At 47.8% G+C, this 15,786-nt stretch overlaps 2 protein-coding genes across 2 annotated transcripts; one reads left to right on the forward strand and one right to left on the reverse strand.

Moving 5' to 3' along the window:
• Positions 1–138: 138 nt before the first annotated feature.
• Positions 139–1,424, forward strand: N7446_012574 (uncharacterized protein; the record flags this gene model as incomplete). Its single annotated transcript, XM_058521316.1, has 6 exons — positions 139–408; positions 436–445; positions 468–535; positions 592–965; positions 1,051–1,387; positions 1,410–1,424. The coding sequence occupies 6 exons, from the start codon at positions 139–141 to the stop codon at positions 1,422–1,424; spliced, it is 1,074 nt and encodes a 357-aa protein (XP_058366682.1).
• Positions 1,425–8,432: 7,008 nt separating this feature from the next.
• On the reverse strand, positions 8,433–9,497 carry N7446_012575 (uncharacterized protein; the record flags this gene model as incomplete). The annotated part of the gene is made up of 4 exons (XM_058521317.1): positions 8,433–9,019; positions 9,049–9,115; positions 9,181–9,372; positions 9,444–9,497. 4 exons carry the CDS (start codon positions 9,495–9,497, stop codon positions 8,433–8,435), a joined length of 900 nt encoding a protein of 299 aa, XP_058366683.1.
• Positions 9,498–15,786: the final 6,289 nt, after the last annotated feature.

Below are 15,786 nucleotides of genomic sequence, written 5' to 3' on the forward strand. Positions count from 1 at the left end.
CATATTGTGTGCACTTGTGGGCTGAGTAGTTCTGCACACTTTATTTTCTTTCCTTGCAGGTTTCAACAGGGAACCATGCACTAGATTAGGTGCTTATTTCGCGTGGTTAATTAAGCGTCGCGAGAGTCGGACTCCAGCATGGCGACTGCGGATATCTATGAGAGTCGTCAAGGAGAGTATCGAGCAGGCACCATCTCGATGACTGTTCTGGGTGTGGTTTTTGTCATTCTGCGGTTTTTGGCTCGTTGGAAGAAAGGCCTGCGGATTGGTGCTGATGACTATGTGATACTGCTTTCGTTGGTAAGTGCCATCCTCGTCTCTCTTTTGGAAAAGCCTTACCTGACTGGAGGGCCTTCCGCGATTGATTTCAGTACTTCCTGTTCGCGACCTGTGGAATTAATCTGGCGAGTGAGACAGCCCCTTCCGCAGGTATAGCCGGTGCATTGTAAGTGACTGACACATCGCAGTGATTCACTTTGGCATGGGCCGACACGCCGATGTATTGCCAGAAGGAAATATCGTGATAATTGCCAAGGTACGATCAAAGCGAAAACCAGACATAATTCAGACCCGTAGATTGACATTTACCAGCTCCTGATGTCTTTCGAATGCGTATACTGCATGACAGTGGGAATCGTCAAGATCTCCATCTTGCTCATGTATGCTCGTATCTTCCCCACGAGAGGCTTTCGCATTACCGCAATAATCCTGGGCAGCATCGTCATCGGATGGGTTGTCGCAATCATCTGCGTGAGCGTGTTTCAGTGCACCCCGATTGCAAAGGCTTGGAACCCTACCCTGTCGGGTGCTTGCATCAACCTCAAGGGCTCGTTCATCGGAAACGCAGTGCCGAATATCCTAACCGACATCGCTATCTTGGCTCTGCCAGTGCACGTTGTCTGGGGGCTGCATGCGACTGTAACGCATCGGCTATCGGTAATTGCGGTATTTCTGCTGGGCAGTTTGTTTGTCTCCCCTCCCTCCCTCGAAAATAGACAAGTTTCAAAGCTTGAGTAGCGGACTGTACTAACAAGCATCTCACTTCCACAGCGTCGTCTTCTCTAGCGCCTACCGCTTCTCCACACTCTTCGAATTCCAACCCATCGACACCCCCTGGACCCTCGCCAAGGCTTGCACCTGGTGTCTCATTGAGTGCTCCAGCGGCATCATCTCGGCCTGCATGCCCACCCTGCGTCCCTTGTTCGTCATGCTCTCCTCGAAATTCGCGAGCTCGATCGGCGCCCGCACACAAACGACTGGCGTACGTGGTTCCGGCCTGAAGAGCTATGACGTGAGTAATTTGGCCTTGCGTCCACCGGGCGAAGTCATGGGCAAACAGAGTGTGCAGTTGGAGGTCAGCCAGCCGGACGATGCGTCGGGGGATGAGGTGCCGCTGAATACGATTAGAGTGCAACGCGACATGACGTGGCAGGAGTCGAGCTATGATTCTGGGAATGGTTGATCAGCTTAGGGTTTTAAGAGCGATGTATGGCATAAGGCCTTATTAGGGGGTAGAGAATTGAGTATAGGCTGTACGGGAGAGTCCAGGAGGTCCTACAACCCAATAGCTCGAGTAGTGATGTTACAGACATTAAACCCAGCTTCACGGTAAGTTGCTCGAACGGTGATATGCCAGATATCGTCCAAACGCGATGGGTTTGCGAAAACATCATCGATGCTTAAAGGACAGCGAACTCGGGAGCTAGAGAAGTCGGTGATATGCTGGCAAGGCCGCTTTCGCCGCCAATTGCGATATGTTAGAAGACGGTCTCAATGGACAAAGGATACACGATAGCTTGACTGACCTGGAGCTGCAGTGACTTTCAACGTACATGCTTTGGACATAGTGCTTGGGCTTGGAGAGGAAAAAAGAAAGCTTCGGGGCCAAATTGATCAACGTTCTGTCCAACTGGGAGCATACAAACACTTCTAATAGCATGCAGGTCCGTGTATGTCCGAATGGTTCGTATAAGTCGACAAGCTGAGCAACGCGGAGAGGGGAGAGGGACTAGGGTGGGACTGTATCAGACGGTATTTTTTGGGTCATGGGCCCTATCTTTGGTTCGGCTGTCCTCGGTCTTGTCCACTTGATTTGAAGCTGAGATGGTTATTGTTAGTTTATTCGGCTAGAAATAACGGGACTTTCGCTTCGCCTTCTCCTTGCACGCAAACTTTAACTAACAACCTGGCCGTCTGCGAAAGTACGGCTCGTCCGCTATCAAGCAGACAGAAACACCAGAATTCTCGGCGTCTTTCAAGTTCCATGCTCGAAAGACTGTAGACGCCATCCGAGGACAACGATGGTCACCCACTGGACGTCAGGTATCCAAGCCGCAAGTAGGCTATCCCCTGTGGGTGTTCAATGCCTAGAGACAGACATGCTATACGTTCATTGAAGTTTGTGTCTTGCATCAGATAGACACACCAACGCATGATCTGATGCACAGAAACGGCTGGGAGAAAGAACCGAAATACACTGTATGAAGCGTACGGTGACTCATGATCGATGCCAACCGTATTCATAGTGGGAGGGACAGAGCATTTGATCGCATTGGTGTAGGGAGAGCTCGAGCAGACAAGACGCTTGCTTGCTTCGCATTCGAGTGGTGGTAATCTGAGGGTGTGTTCCTGTTGTGGAATCCGAGTCAGCAAGATTTGATCCAGCTGGACGCTATTGTGCTTTATGTTGTTCATGAAGAATCCGCCGAGTGTATGCTTGAGACCGATAATTAATTGGAATTGTGATCATACCAGCTTAACAACTAGATCACTTCAAATTCTCTTCGGCAACGCAGTCACCAATCATGCCATGCTGTATCCAGGTTCGTCGCACTCTCCGGCTGTCGCTTCGAGAAGCCGCGCTGGATGCGCTGGCACGTTCACAAGACGGCAAAGGCGCGCGACGAGCCCCCTGTGACAAGAAATTGTACAGTCGTATTGGGAGACTGCTTCTTGGAGAGGCACTCAGTTGTTGAGGGTGCGAAGGCGGTGAGGTGGAAGGCGAAAGACGCGATGGAGCGCGTCGTAGTGCCCTTGGTTTATCTGACTCGGCAAGGAATAGTTCCTCGCACGGTGGGTTATCAGCTGCTTTTACAACGGCATGGAGATGTCAGTGGTGTTCGTGTTTGAGGCGCAGGCTTGGCACAAGCAATCAAACCCGGCGCAGCAAAAGCGCGATATTCCACTCACCTTATCGTAGACAACGAACGTCTCGAGCTTATGCATCCTGTTGTGGGCCTGCGGCATTGAATTGCAATGCTCCACATAGGACACGCTGCATGATTTGAAGCGGCAGGACCAGAAATGGTGTGTAACCCGTGGCTTCGCGCGGAGCGCTGACGGGATGCTGGCTCGGACGCACTCTGGTGCGCTGTTGCGCTGTCAACGGTCTCTTGTCCATTATTAGCTTGTACATCGGAGAGATGACTCACAGGTTCTGAAGGTCAAGACTAAAGAAGAAGACACGGGAAAGTGTTCCATGGCTTTTGCGCTGGTGTATATTGACCGGAATGCACGGTTCTAGTTCTTTCGCATCGTCTGTGAAGTCAGTCCAGTTTCGGACAGGTCGCGCTGAGATCTACGTAGCTGTATGAAATCGGGTTTTGCATCGATTCATCCAGAGGCGGGACAGTGAGTCCACTGATTTGGTGGACAGATGTTCGCATAGGTACTTTGACCGGCTAACCCAAATCTTGTTGGTTGGTCGCCTGGCATGGATTGCATAGTAGACCTAGTGGTAATCTCGCAAGCACTTTCTAGCTTGTCGGCCCGCATTGTATCTATAGACGTCAGTGCAGTAGGTATTCCAGTAGGGTCAAAGGGAAGACTTATCAGGTGCCTCACCGAAGGCCTGCTCGAATTTGCGCGGCAAGTGACAGTATTGTAGAACAAATTGCTGGGGGAGAGGGCGTATTTATAGGCTTCTCGGCTCCTGTCGCGTATGTGCTCTACTAGGGAGCAAATGTTGGACACGATGCCTATCCTAACTGAGGTCTGTTGCAATCTATGCCTTCGTTCTACCGCAACTATTTGCAGCGAAATTCTGGTGTCATCTCTGATGCCCAGCGAGAAAACATGCTAGAGTCAAGTAGAGAATGAGTCAAAGTGAGTCGGTTAAGAAACGTTGGCTCACTGTTGAATCTACGGTCTTAATACTGAGGCAATGGAAGCTGTGCATTCTTTGATTTTACCAAGAGCGCTCACATTTTCATCCAAGGAACATGGAAATTTTCTGGCCTCGCTCGAGTGTTGATTGTCTGCGCTGTGTGTGGTTCTGTCCCTCTAGGCTGCGGAAAGCGTCAGGCCGCGCGACCGGTACTCAACCCGTCAACCCGTTGAAGCTTGGCCGTCCTTGCTGACGGGAGTCAACTTTTGAACCTGTGATCATGGTTGAGATAGATATCCTTTTTTCGATTTTCTTTTTCTGTCCTCTAGATTTTACTCTATTTACGTTTGGGGTTTCTCAGCTCTCAACCGAATGTGGAAAATGCGTTGTGGTTGAATATATATGTTGAGATGGATGCAAGATCCATCGTATGATGCCTTGCATTTAAGGCATCATTCTGATGCATCAATTCAGATGCCTCACATCTCTTTAGGTCAATATTGACACCTCCCAGTTCAGTACTAGTGCGACCGTATATATAGCAGATCTTTCATACTATGGAAGATCAGACTTAAACACCTCTCTGGAATAGACTGTTTTGCATGCTCCATTCATCTCCTACCATTAGACATCCCAAGTTTTAACAATATATCTCCTGGACCGTTCATCACCAGTTAGCCAATAATATGAGGCACATTCACCAACAATCAACACTACGAGATTCTCACCAGCACCATTGAACGGACTGCTAACAGAGCCCCGAAAAGTCTTTGGGTTCTAAGCAAAGTCAAACTGTGTTAATTGACATTCACGGTGAAAGTGAGAATGAGTAACCACCTGCGTCTGCTAGTCTATAAAATCCTCCAATAATTGATGGACATGCTATTGCTCAGATACTCGAATTTTACTACAACCAAGATGGAGGCCCCTAGCAGCACGCCAGACCAGGAAAAAGAAGGAGAACAACAGCCCAGTGCATTGCCAATCGTTTGTGAAAAAGACAATTTGTAGGAAGCTTCTGATCATGTCCCTCCACAGGTAAGTAATGCGGCTCAGCTTCCAATGCTCTTGCTGACCGTCGCAGCTCTCTCCCTCGCAACAGGAAGCAGAAACAAGACATACCTTGGCGACCGAGCCCTTTCAACCTATTTTGAAGGTGCTAGCAGACCTTGAACGCGACGATCCCAAGTTTGCCTTTCCAGCAGGTCGAATTGTCGGACTCTATCGACACCTATGGGAGTCGTGCGTGTCCAAACACATCGATGGACAGAACCTAGAGCAGAGCAATCAGATCTTGAAGGAAGCTAGCACACACCTGACTCAAGAAAGGGACGGACTTCAGCTGCGCCACGACAAGCAGCTGTCTCGGCGGCACTTCTTTGAGCAGGCACTGGAATCATCTCGGGGTCGATTGACTAGGATCCTCGATGACTGGGATCACCCTTGCAGACTCAATCTACCAGGGTTTTTGGACAACGCAAGAGAAGAGTGAAGCATTGCATGTTTATATCTGTCCTATGTCTTACTTTAACAACTTGGAGATAATACGACAGAGCCGCAATTGAAAGAGAATTACCGCATGGAAGCATTCTATATTTGGCACGTATTTACAGTAAGAAGGGCATGAATAGCCGTCGTGGAATGCGGTAGAGGCTCCATACTAGGCCATAGGGTCATGCGGAGCCTAATGGCTATTGCACCAATCCTATGTCGGGGGACTTTGTCTAGCAACTGCCTGCGTACTCGACACAGATTCCCCAGGGCCGTTTCAACCCGGGGAAAAAGAATATATGCTCTCACAGACCGAGCTAGTCGACGCTCTATCTATTGCACCTCTTCCGGGAAAAACAAGCGAACGCTGATATGTAGAAATTATAGCTAGCCTGAGTAGAAATGAACGAAGAATCTGGACCCGTCCACTTGAAGCCGGAGAGGTTATCGCTATTGGGGTTAAAAACACATTCATTGAAGGGAGACCCCCGGTCCCATATTCTGCAGGCTCGGTTTCATCCTAGATAATATGTCGCGGATCCAGATCCGTGGCAAGACATGAGGGCGTTGTCGATATACCAGAAGACTTCTGCCAGATAGCCTGAAGGTCAAGATCGAAATCACAGTCACTAATTTTAGCACAAAACATGCATTGAAGAAACATGTACGGACAATACTCGCTCATTTCGTCCATTTCAATTCAGGGTCTGCTAGTGGGAAATTACAGAAGTGTCTAAAGTAGCATTTGACGGGTTGGGAGGGACAAGATGCCGCAAGCTGAGCAGAGATCTTATTTATCTTCAATTATAGAAGACCAGGGCACGTTAGGAGGGCTTTACGGCCAGATCCTAAGGCCTCGAAAACCAAGCGCTTGAAATATCAACAGCTGTGGAACGTTGACACTTCGTCACAGAACCCGATTAATTTCATCCGCAATTGCATTCGCATTCTCTATAATCAGCGAAGATAACTGGTAGAGAGCACCAATACATAGCAGAAATATCCAAACGTGTCCTTACCCAAGCGCGTCAAACAATACTGAGATCTTATCAATTCCCATCAACATGATAGGCTTGAGGATCGCTCGCTTGCAAGGCTGAAACCACACCGTTACAAAGGGCCTGAACTGCTCGTTTTCGATCCCACAATATCAGTTTCTGTTCCTCGCAAAGCTGCAGAAGGATGTCACTGTCGCTTGCTAGCCACTCATTCAACTCTTGAAGCTGTCGCTGCTCATCCTCAAGTCGCATCTTCTCGGCAGATTTGACGACGTAGCATTCCCATAGGCAAAAGTACAGGTCAAGCAGTTTCAGGGCTGGCGTAGCGAGGGTGTCATTGTATTGTAGAATTTTCATAAACTCCGCCGTCAGGGCACCAGGTGTCACTGGGATCTGCAGAGCATTAGTGTTTCTGTTCGTTTCCTGCCGAAGAGGTATGACCGACCTTGGGCTCGACGATTGTGCCGTTTGAAGATCCTTGCGGGTGGTTTTCCAATTTGGACTCATCTTCCCCATCTTGGGATACCCGACGCTGTCTCTTCGCTGGCCGATCAAATGGAGAAGGCGAGGTGGCATGGTCCATCGTGGCTGTAGAAATGAAATGGAGGAAAAGATTACTCGAGAGCCTTTTATATACCGGCAAACTCACACCATGGCTGCTGTGACTGCACTCATAACCCCTCGGGTCTGGTTTTCAACAGCATTGAATAGTTCGGTAAACAGTCACTCAACTGTCGATGCTCGATCTCACCTGTTGTTCACCCAAATACTCAGTTATACGAAGAATTGGGCGACAGGTGAAGCCTTACAACATACATTGCAGATGATATCCCTAATCGTTTTGGATATACAGTAATGCACTCCATTTTTCCTAATACGATCAGTCTATTTCCGTCCACGTCAAAATTCTGAACCCTTATGTGAATAATTTTCAATCAGGAACAAAAAAATGGAAAATTGGACGGGTACTGTACAATGGAGCATTCCCGCAGAAAAAAATCAAGGAGGGCGGGGAGATAATCACTCGCACCTAAAACAACATTTCTTACCCTCAATTAAAGCTAGCGTTGGATGCCTTGTAGATTATACCCACTGCTTTGCATGCCTCATGTTTTAATATTTTACCCATATTTTTCATCGCCCGATTCTCATGAAAACGATCCTTTATTCCGCATCAACTAAAACACCAATTCAATGTACACGAATTACCTCATGCTTACCCACTATTTAGACCGCACTTTTTTTGGCTTTGTAGAAATTTCAGCACAGGTACATAATTTCTGAACGGAGGTATATTGTGGATTGACAGATACTGGTATGTGCTAGTATCGGGACGTCCCATTGAGATGCATTGACTGTTGTATCTGGATCTTGCTCTTGAAGCGTTATCAGATCTCAGGACTCGTTCCTAGCGTGTTACAACGCTGGTAGCCGAGCGTACCCCGTTTACCATAAAAAGACAAAGAGAGAATGGGTACTTGATGCATAACCCTATCCTTAGTGGTAAATACCACCCCCTCAGTTCGAGAGGATAAGCTAAAACAGTACTAACTAATATGCATTGGTAAGGCTAGATCGACCAGGAGGAAACCAAATATATTAAATAGTTGATGGATTGAAGAAAGTTTTCTCAAAGGGTATGTTAAATAGCCCATGAAGCTTCGACTTCCAGCACATTTACCGGTAGAGAGCGGAGTAATGGTGCGCTACTCGAGTAAACTGGTTCAACTGCTGCACAGTCCCAGAAGTAACATGCATCATGCTCTGGTTCTCGGACCCACGTCCTGACGCTTTCTTCATTCCGCCACCATAGTAGGCAGCACATGTGGTATCACCTTTCAAGTCCAGAAGAAACACGGCACTATCATGTTGATATCCAAACCAGACTCGTAACTCGCCATATTTATGGGAGAACCCTCGTACACGTGCACTGAGCCCATCGCAACGCCATGTATGGAGCGAAGCTCATGCCTGGGCGACGCTGATTGTGGGTAGAAGGACTGCAGTGCGAATGGGGTCTGGTCTGGCGTACTGGGGACTGGCACGGCCACGGGAGTCTCGTGGTGTGGCTGAGGGACAAGTTGCCAGACGTACTGTAGGTTCGTCGCCGAAGGTAAGGGCACACTTTGTGCTATGCTGGCAGGAGAACCCTCGTACACGTGCACTGAGCCCATCGCAACGCCATGTATGGGCGACGCTGATTGTGGGTAGAAGGGCTGCAGTGCGAAGGAATTCTGGTCTTGCGTATTGGGGGTTGACACGGCTGCAGGAGTCTCGTGTTGATTGTAATGTTCCGACGTGGTGTCTACAAATGGTGTTTGAACCAAAGCTCTCGGAGAGCGGGAGCCGCGTTGGGGTTTCGTGAGAGCAGCTTTGCGGCAGGAACTACAATAAAGAACGCCGCGATGTGAGTTGGTTGACATAGCTGGATGGTAGTTTTCAGAACCGCTTTACCTTCTTCCGCAGGTTTCTTCTCGACATACGCACAGTCGCTTCCCAGTGTGCACTCTTCTATGACGGGCTAGACTGGAGGACTGTGGTGGTTAGTGGATTTACTGGACCCAAGATCCAGGGCGAGAGTCTCACATCTGAGAAGGCTTTCTGGCACCCCTCATGGTCGCAGACGTATGGTTTTTCACCCGTATGAATCCTGGAGTGTACAGTCAAAGCGCTGCGCTGAATAAAGCTTTTGTTGCAATCTTTCATATTGCAATGGTAGGGCCTCTCATTGGTGTGTATCCGATAATGGCGGCAGAGATCTGACTTGCGATAAAAAGACTGGCGAAGGGATCGTGTTAATCCGCAGGGAGCAAATTTTGTTCATCACCAGAAAGGGGAGAAAAACGGACCTTGCCACAGCGTTCCCAGGAGCAGGTGAAATTACGCTTACTTCTAGGGGACATGACTTTGAACTGAGTGGTCTTCCCCAGAGCACAAATTCAATCTGCTGAATAGCGAGTCACCGATGGTCGATCAAGAAGCAGAACGCAAGAAAACGGCGTGCGGATAAGATCGCCGGAAGGAAGAGGGCACCGAAGAAAGGAAGAGGGCGGAAGGCATGTCATTGACTGTCAGCGATACAGCCTGGAAATAATCCGTCGGGGAATGGCTTCCAGTGTCCGGGCCGTTCCGCGTCCGTGCCTATCGAGCCAAAGCCCCACCAAGATGATCTAGATGTAATGGAGATTAGAGACTGGAATAACCCTTGAATGGAGCGAAGTTTATCTCCTCCACTAGTACGAATGCAGTGTAACTCCTAAGTTTCAAGACCCCGTCGACTATCGCCCTCCTATAATATTACACAGCCTATTTGTGCAGTAAATAGTTTTCATTTACGATTTGAAGTCTTTGATTGGCGGGACTACCACAGGCAGAATATGTCGCTAAAACTTATGAGGTGCCCCTATATATGTCGTACCAAAAAACATGAACTACTCATCTAGGAAGATACAGGAACGTACTGTTCCACAGCGTTAATTATGGCTCATTCCCCTACAGTGTGAATTGATGATCAGGGATCTCCAATTCCTGACTTAGTGCGGCCAGAACGGGACCCACTCGCGAAACATGAGGAGAAGCTATATTCCTTTAATATCACGGTTTTGAACCACTGGTTCCTATTACCCGATCTATCTCACGTTAATTGCGGCGTAGTGAAGACTAGTGAAGACTATGTATAGAGTGCAAAGACTACGCGTCTCGCAAACTGCGTCTTATATGCGTGGGCCAAGCCGACTGAGGTTTTCATAGCTGATAGTCGAGTCGGTCACCTAAAACCTCAACAGATTATCCAAACCAGTTGGTGACCATCGTCATGGGGCTTTTTAGCACGACGAGTAATTGGCCCCAGATTGAAAAACGCGACACTTTACTGAGTTCAGTATTTACGATGGGCAGACCCATGATCATTGGGGGCCTGTCTCTCCCTCTTTCTTTTCTCATTCCATGGCATTTGCGAGAATAAACCCAGGTTCTAGTAGTTACTAGTTTCATCTTTGTAAAGGATCCAAGGTATGAAAGCCCCTGTAACACCTTTCTGAGCTTATTGGTAGGTGCCGAATACGACTGGAATGTACAGATATAAACCGAGGATTGTACGAAACTGAGAGAGTGTTAATTAACTTCGTAATATATGTATTCAGTTGACAGCCTGTTTCTTGTGGCTACTTTCCTCAAGCCAGGGCAATTGAACTCAACCCTCCAGAGAGGTAACAATGCCACCCAACAAGTCGTCGTAGACTTGCATATCCGGTGCCAGTCAGATCTTCTGAGAGGATAAGTCGATAGTGTTAATTCGCCTCTAAGAGTACATCTACATGTGATAGAGTGAAGTGCTATTATGAAACAGCCGTTTTAAAGAGTCAACTGCTACTTGAAATCAATAAATTTGCAAATTAATCTTAATATTCTTAGTTAACTACCAATAAAATTGCGCCTGTAAAGAAACATAACTGCTGCATATTTGGTTACCCCCAACGGGACTACGCGGTTAACTAACGTTACCTGTGGACTGGCTGACACATCGTTGTAGAGGGAGAAGCGGCTCCGCTATTCCGGTCCCAATCTAACTCCCTCTGAACATCGGCATCACTACCTTATAAAGGAAAAACCTATGCTTCAAAAATAATTCGCAAATATCCAAAAGACTTACACTCACTCGATAGTCGTCGTGTCAAGCTCGGGAGAAAGGTTCAAATAGAAATGAGACCCGCAAGACCAACTACACTTGTAAAGGAAAGCATGGAAGAATGAACGAAATTAATTACGTTACAACCATCACACTTTAGATCACCTACCCTTCTGTTAACCGTGTGCGACTGTGTTAGCTTCGTTGACACCCAAGTACTCCATAAGAAACTCATTATCTTAAAATCCCGTTGATCTTGAGTGGGGCTTAAAACAGGCTGCAAACAAAAATAGAGCAGTGCAGGGCCTTCGGACGAGCCTTTAGGGCCGCAGAAAGTTTTTGAGTAGGATGATGAGTCTTCTTTGCTGATCGCTCGGCAAGTCACCTCTGCTGGCACACAATGTGTCAAGTCAGTTAAGCTGATCATCCACTGTCTTAACTATGCTGGTGAGGGTTCTGATACAACTACCAATTGATATGATCGGGTAGAGAAATGAAGTTCTTTTCCTAATGCTCGTGCTAAACCCCAGTTGAAGTCCCTTGTTTAGGCATCCAGACTAAATCAGCCAGATTGGGCGGACTTCCCATTTCACCGAGAGTGTGAGCCATTTGATTGACAGATATTGACTGGGTAGTAACGGCGCTGCACAGCAACCGGGAAGTCTCGGCTGGGTTTTGGATTCTGAAACTCGAATAATTCTCTTAACAAGCTTAACAGGGCCTTATGAAACAAACTTTGTATTGCCCCCAAAGTAACGGAGCTAGCGTAGCATTCCTGGGGCAGTAGTCTTCAAATCAAGTGTCACGGCCGAGCCGTCGCTAGCTAGCTAGCACCGCTATACCTGATCATCCATATCCACCACCAGCCCGCACCTCCGCTGCTAAGTCCTTCCTAAGTCCAACGAGACACAGCCTGCATTCTTCGCAGGATGCTTAGACATCGAATTTGTAATCTGGCGTTCGTATATCGCTGCCCCGTTCCAGAAGGATTGCACCAGATTCTCATCGCAGGATGCGACGGCGTACCAAATAGCAGACCGGTTCTTGACGTCCGTTATATTCAGACATGGATTAAAATCCAGTAAAATTGATGCAGTAAACAGAAGATTCCTTTCCATGGCATATACGAGTGGGGTCTGCCTGCGCTGATCTTGCCAATTGATATCCGCTCTTTTGTCGACAAGAAGCGTGCGAATAATTGTCTCGTTCTTAGTGCGCATTGCATGAAAAATTGGTGTGCGAGATTTATCGTCCGTAGTGTTGGCGTCCGCTCCGTAGTCGTCCAACACCATTTTTACAAATTTCGATTTGCCTTGGCGAACTCCCCAAAATAAGGCAGAGCTGCGTTGGTGTCGGACGTTGAACGTGTACAGATAGTTGAGGAAAAGGTCATTCGCTGCATGATTGAGACAAGCCAGCGCAAACAAATCTCTGGCTTGATCCAGGCTCTCCGCTATGCAAAGAAGCATTTCAACGGGAAGATCGAGGAGAAACATCTATCCGTTACGTTAGTATTAACTCATACACCAAGTCGTGTAGTAAATAGTGGAGGCGGGCATACTCACATTGAAATGTTGGGTTGAGAGGAGCTGATTACGGCTTGGTTCGTGTGGAATTAGCCTGGTGGGTGACTTGGATAGAAAGATGAGAGATGGAAGAGAACGCTCGACTGTCTTATATGTGTCATAAGATATATCTTGCGGCAATCTGTCTGAGCTCGGAATGCAGGATGACTTGTTGTACGCCTTAGGAAATTGATAGGTGGGAATCAGGAACGATTTAGGCTCCCGGGAGGCAGGACCTACCATATAAGTATTCTACTTACAATTCAAATGTGGTGAATCTCGGGTGGAAAGAAAGATTCTTAGTCGTCAATAGATGGCAATGCTCTAGACTCCCGGCGTACGGCCTGGTCATTAATGCGAGGAGTTGCTACCTCCTGGAGCAGCCGATCGGGCTCCCAGGAGGAATGGTCTTGTATGTGATGGTCTCACGGATACAGAGGTTGATAGGGTCGCGGATAAGCAATCAACATCAAAGACGACTATATCTGACGTAGACAAGTCGTGGCTCAAGGAAGCAATAGAGAGAAGCTTCCTCGCGTTTAGGGAGACACATATGTGGAACAAAACTGGGGGCGCACCGAGTCATAGCCACGGTTAGCAGCAATGTGAGGTGCAGGACTATTCAGGTGTCCCACCAACATCGTATGCACCCATGTGGGTCCCGCGCAGACCACATCTCCGTCCGTATGCTTCGTAGGGCTAGGGGCTCCTTGAGAGCTGCTTCTTGGCTCCCACAAACGTTTCAGAGGCTCCCAGGAGCAAGAGAACTCCCAGGGCCCAGATATTAGTTCCTAGTACGGATGGAACCGTCTGCAGAGCGTGAAAAGTTCCTTAATAGTGATGATGAAGATGTGCATCTTTGTATCTGGATACTGCGATGAGTACCTATTTGCTATTCATACGGACAGCGACAGAGACTACGCGAATAAAACTGGTATCGTTAATCAGGCCTAATAAGTATGGTTTCCCACTTACTTCTGGAGGCAGTAATGGGACTGCCTCTGTCTGGGAACGAATTGGAGGCGAGCGACCGAGATAAAAAACACTTGCTGGTCCTATGATCTAGACCTCCGCAAAGCCCATAAATGGGCCCGACCTTTAGGCCCATAGCCCAACCAGCAGTGGGCTGTGGGCCTAACCTCTATAGCCCGCCCCAACCCATAGCCCATGAGTGGGGGCCCATGAGGCCCCCAATATAGCCCATTTCTATGCATAACTACGATCTTGGCGCTCATAAAACCGCTGATTAATGCCTGTTTTTTACGCATGTTCCAGTCTGTAAGCCTTTACAAGGCATACATCGGCCCGACGTTTTACCAGGCCTGATCTAGTATTTCAACTCCCAATCCGGGGGTTCAACTCCCCCAAGAATCAAGATCTCAAGATCCAACGGCGACGACATAGTAATTAAGGTCGTAGATGAAGCCAGCTACAGTAGGCACTATAGTTTACCGGCGTCATCCAAAAAACAATCCAATTTCACCAAGTTTTCGTAGTATTCTAGTACTTAGAGAGTTCCAAAGTGTCAACATGTAGAGATATATATCTCATATAATTAGAAGTAGGTGCATGTTTCTGTTGAACTGTAGATTCAAGGGTCAAATCTATGAATTATAGGTTTATAGAGTTGAAATTTATACCAAAAGATAGCCAATCTCTCAGACTTAACGTCTGTCTTCACAGAAACGTAATATTCTAGGGATTACAGAGATGAGAGAGGTTTGAAGATATCTCATGAGCCATGGGGTGAAATGTTTTGGGCGAACAAATTGTAAATGGGCGGGGAGATGGGTTATCCATGGACTTTTCTTGGGCTTTGGATGGGCTGAATTCACTGCATATGCATGATCTAGCCAATCAGATGCTAGAATCAAGATATTCCGTTTTAATGTCGACTGCTACGGTGATCTCTGTTTACAATATCTGTTTGCTACGGCGTCGATACGTCGACAGTTCTCTCACTAAGAAGGTATGTCGATTTCTTCCTCCTGAAGCTATTCCCCTGAAGCCCTTCATCCAATTTTGAACCTACTATCAAGTTGTCATCCTGATCATGTCGCAAAGCCAGGAGTTTAGATCCTCCCAGTTGGGCCTGTTCGACACTGAGCCCGACAATTCGTCAATTGCTACGCCTTCTCTTTGCCCAGCTACTCCGTCCACCTCTCGGCAGGTTGATAGCTTCTCGTTCGTTGAGCCGTCTGTTCCTTCGTCTATCGCCCTAGATCCCCTTGAACGCTTCCAACGTGTCGGTCCTGGTAGGAGAGGAGGCCAGTTTTTCCTTTACGACGCGATGAATCACACTGATTGGGTCAACTGGTGGTTGGAGACTGACTATGGATCTAAAAACAAGATCGCTTGGGAGTCACAGCATGGCTCCGCTTCGGAGACCTGGAAACAGTTTGAGCAAGTGGCCCATACGGCGACTGGAAACCCAAAGGTCTTGTGTAAGCGTTGCGATGCAATTCTTGAGCACCCTTATACTACTAAGAAGGATGCCAATGGGAGGGTTGGTCGTCATGGCACGACAACAATTACCCGTCATCTTCAGACCTCAGCCTGCCAAAAGGCTACAAGTGGACGCCGGCAGAGGGCTGAATTGACGAGGTTCCTTCAAACGGTATACTATCATACCTAGCTCTACTAGACCCTACTAACTAGCATCATGATCAGGGTAGTCATAGCCAGACATTCTCGCAAGAAGGTTTTGAGAGTAAAATCTTGGAGTTTATTACTACTAACCGGCTTCCATTCCAAATCGTTGAAAATCCAGCATTTCGTGAGCTCATCGCAGAGGTAAGTCCGTCAGACGCCAGTCCGTAGGCGTCAAATCGCCCAAATCCTCCAAATCCGCCGTCTTTACCAATCAGCCTCTATTTGCCTCGTCACCTAACTAAATCTTAAGTCTTGAATCTAGGCACAATCCGCCCTAAGCCCTCCGATCGTGCCCTCCGCTGATACAATTCGACGTCGCCTGTCTGGCCGTGTTAAAGAACGACAGCA

Source organism: Penicillium canescens, assembly GCF_028828765.1.
Source record: "Penicillium canescens strain IBT 15451 chromosome Unknown utg000010l_segment0_segment0, whole genome shotgun sequence".
Classification (NCBI taxonomy): Eukaryota; Fungi; Ascomycota; class Eurotiomycetes; order Eurotiales; family Aspergillaceae; genus Penicillium; species Penicillium canescens.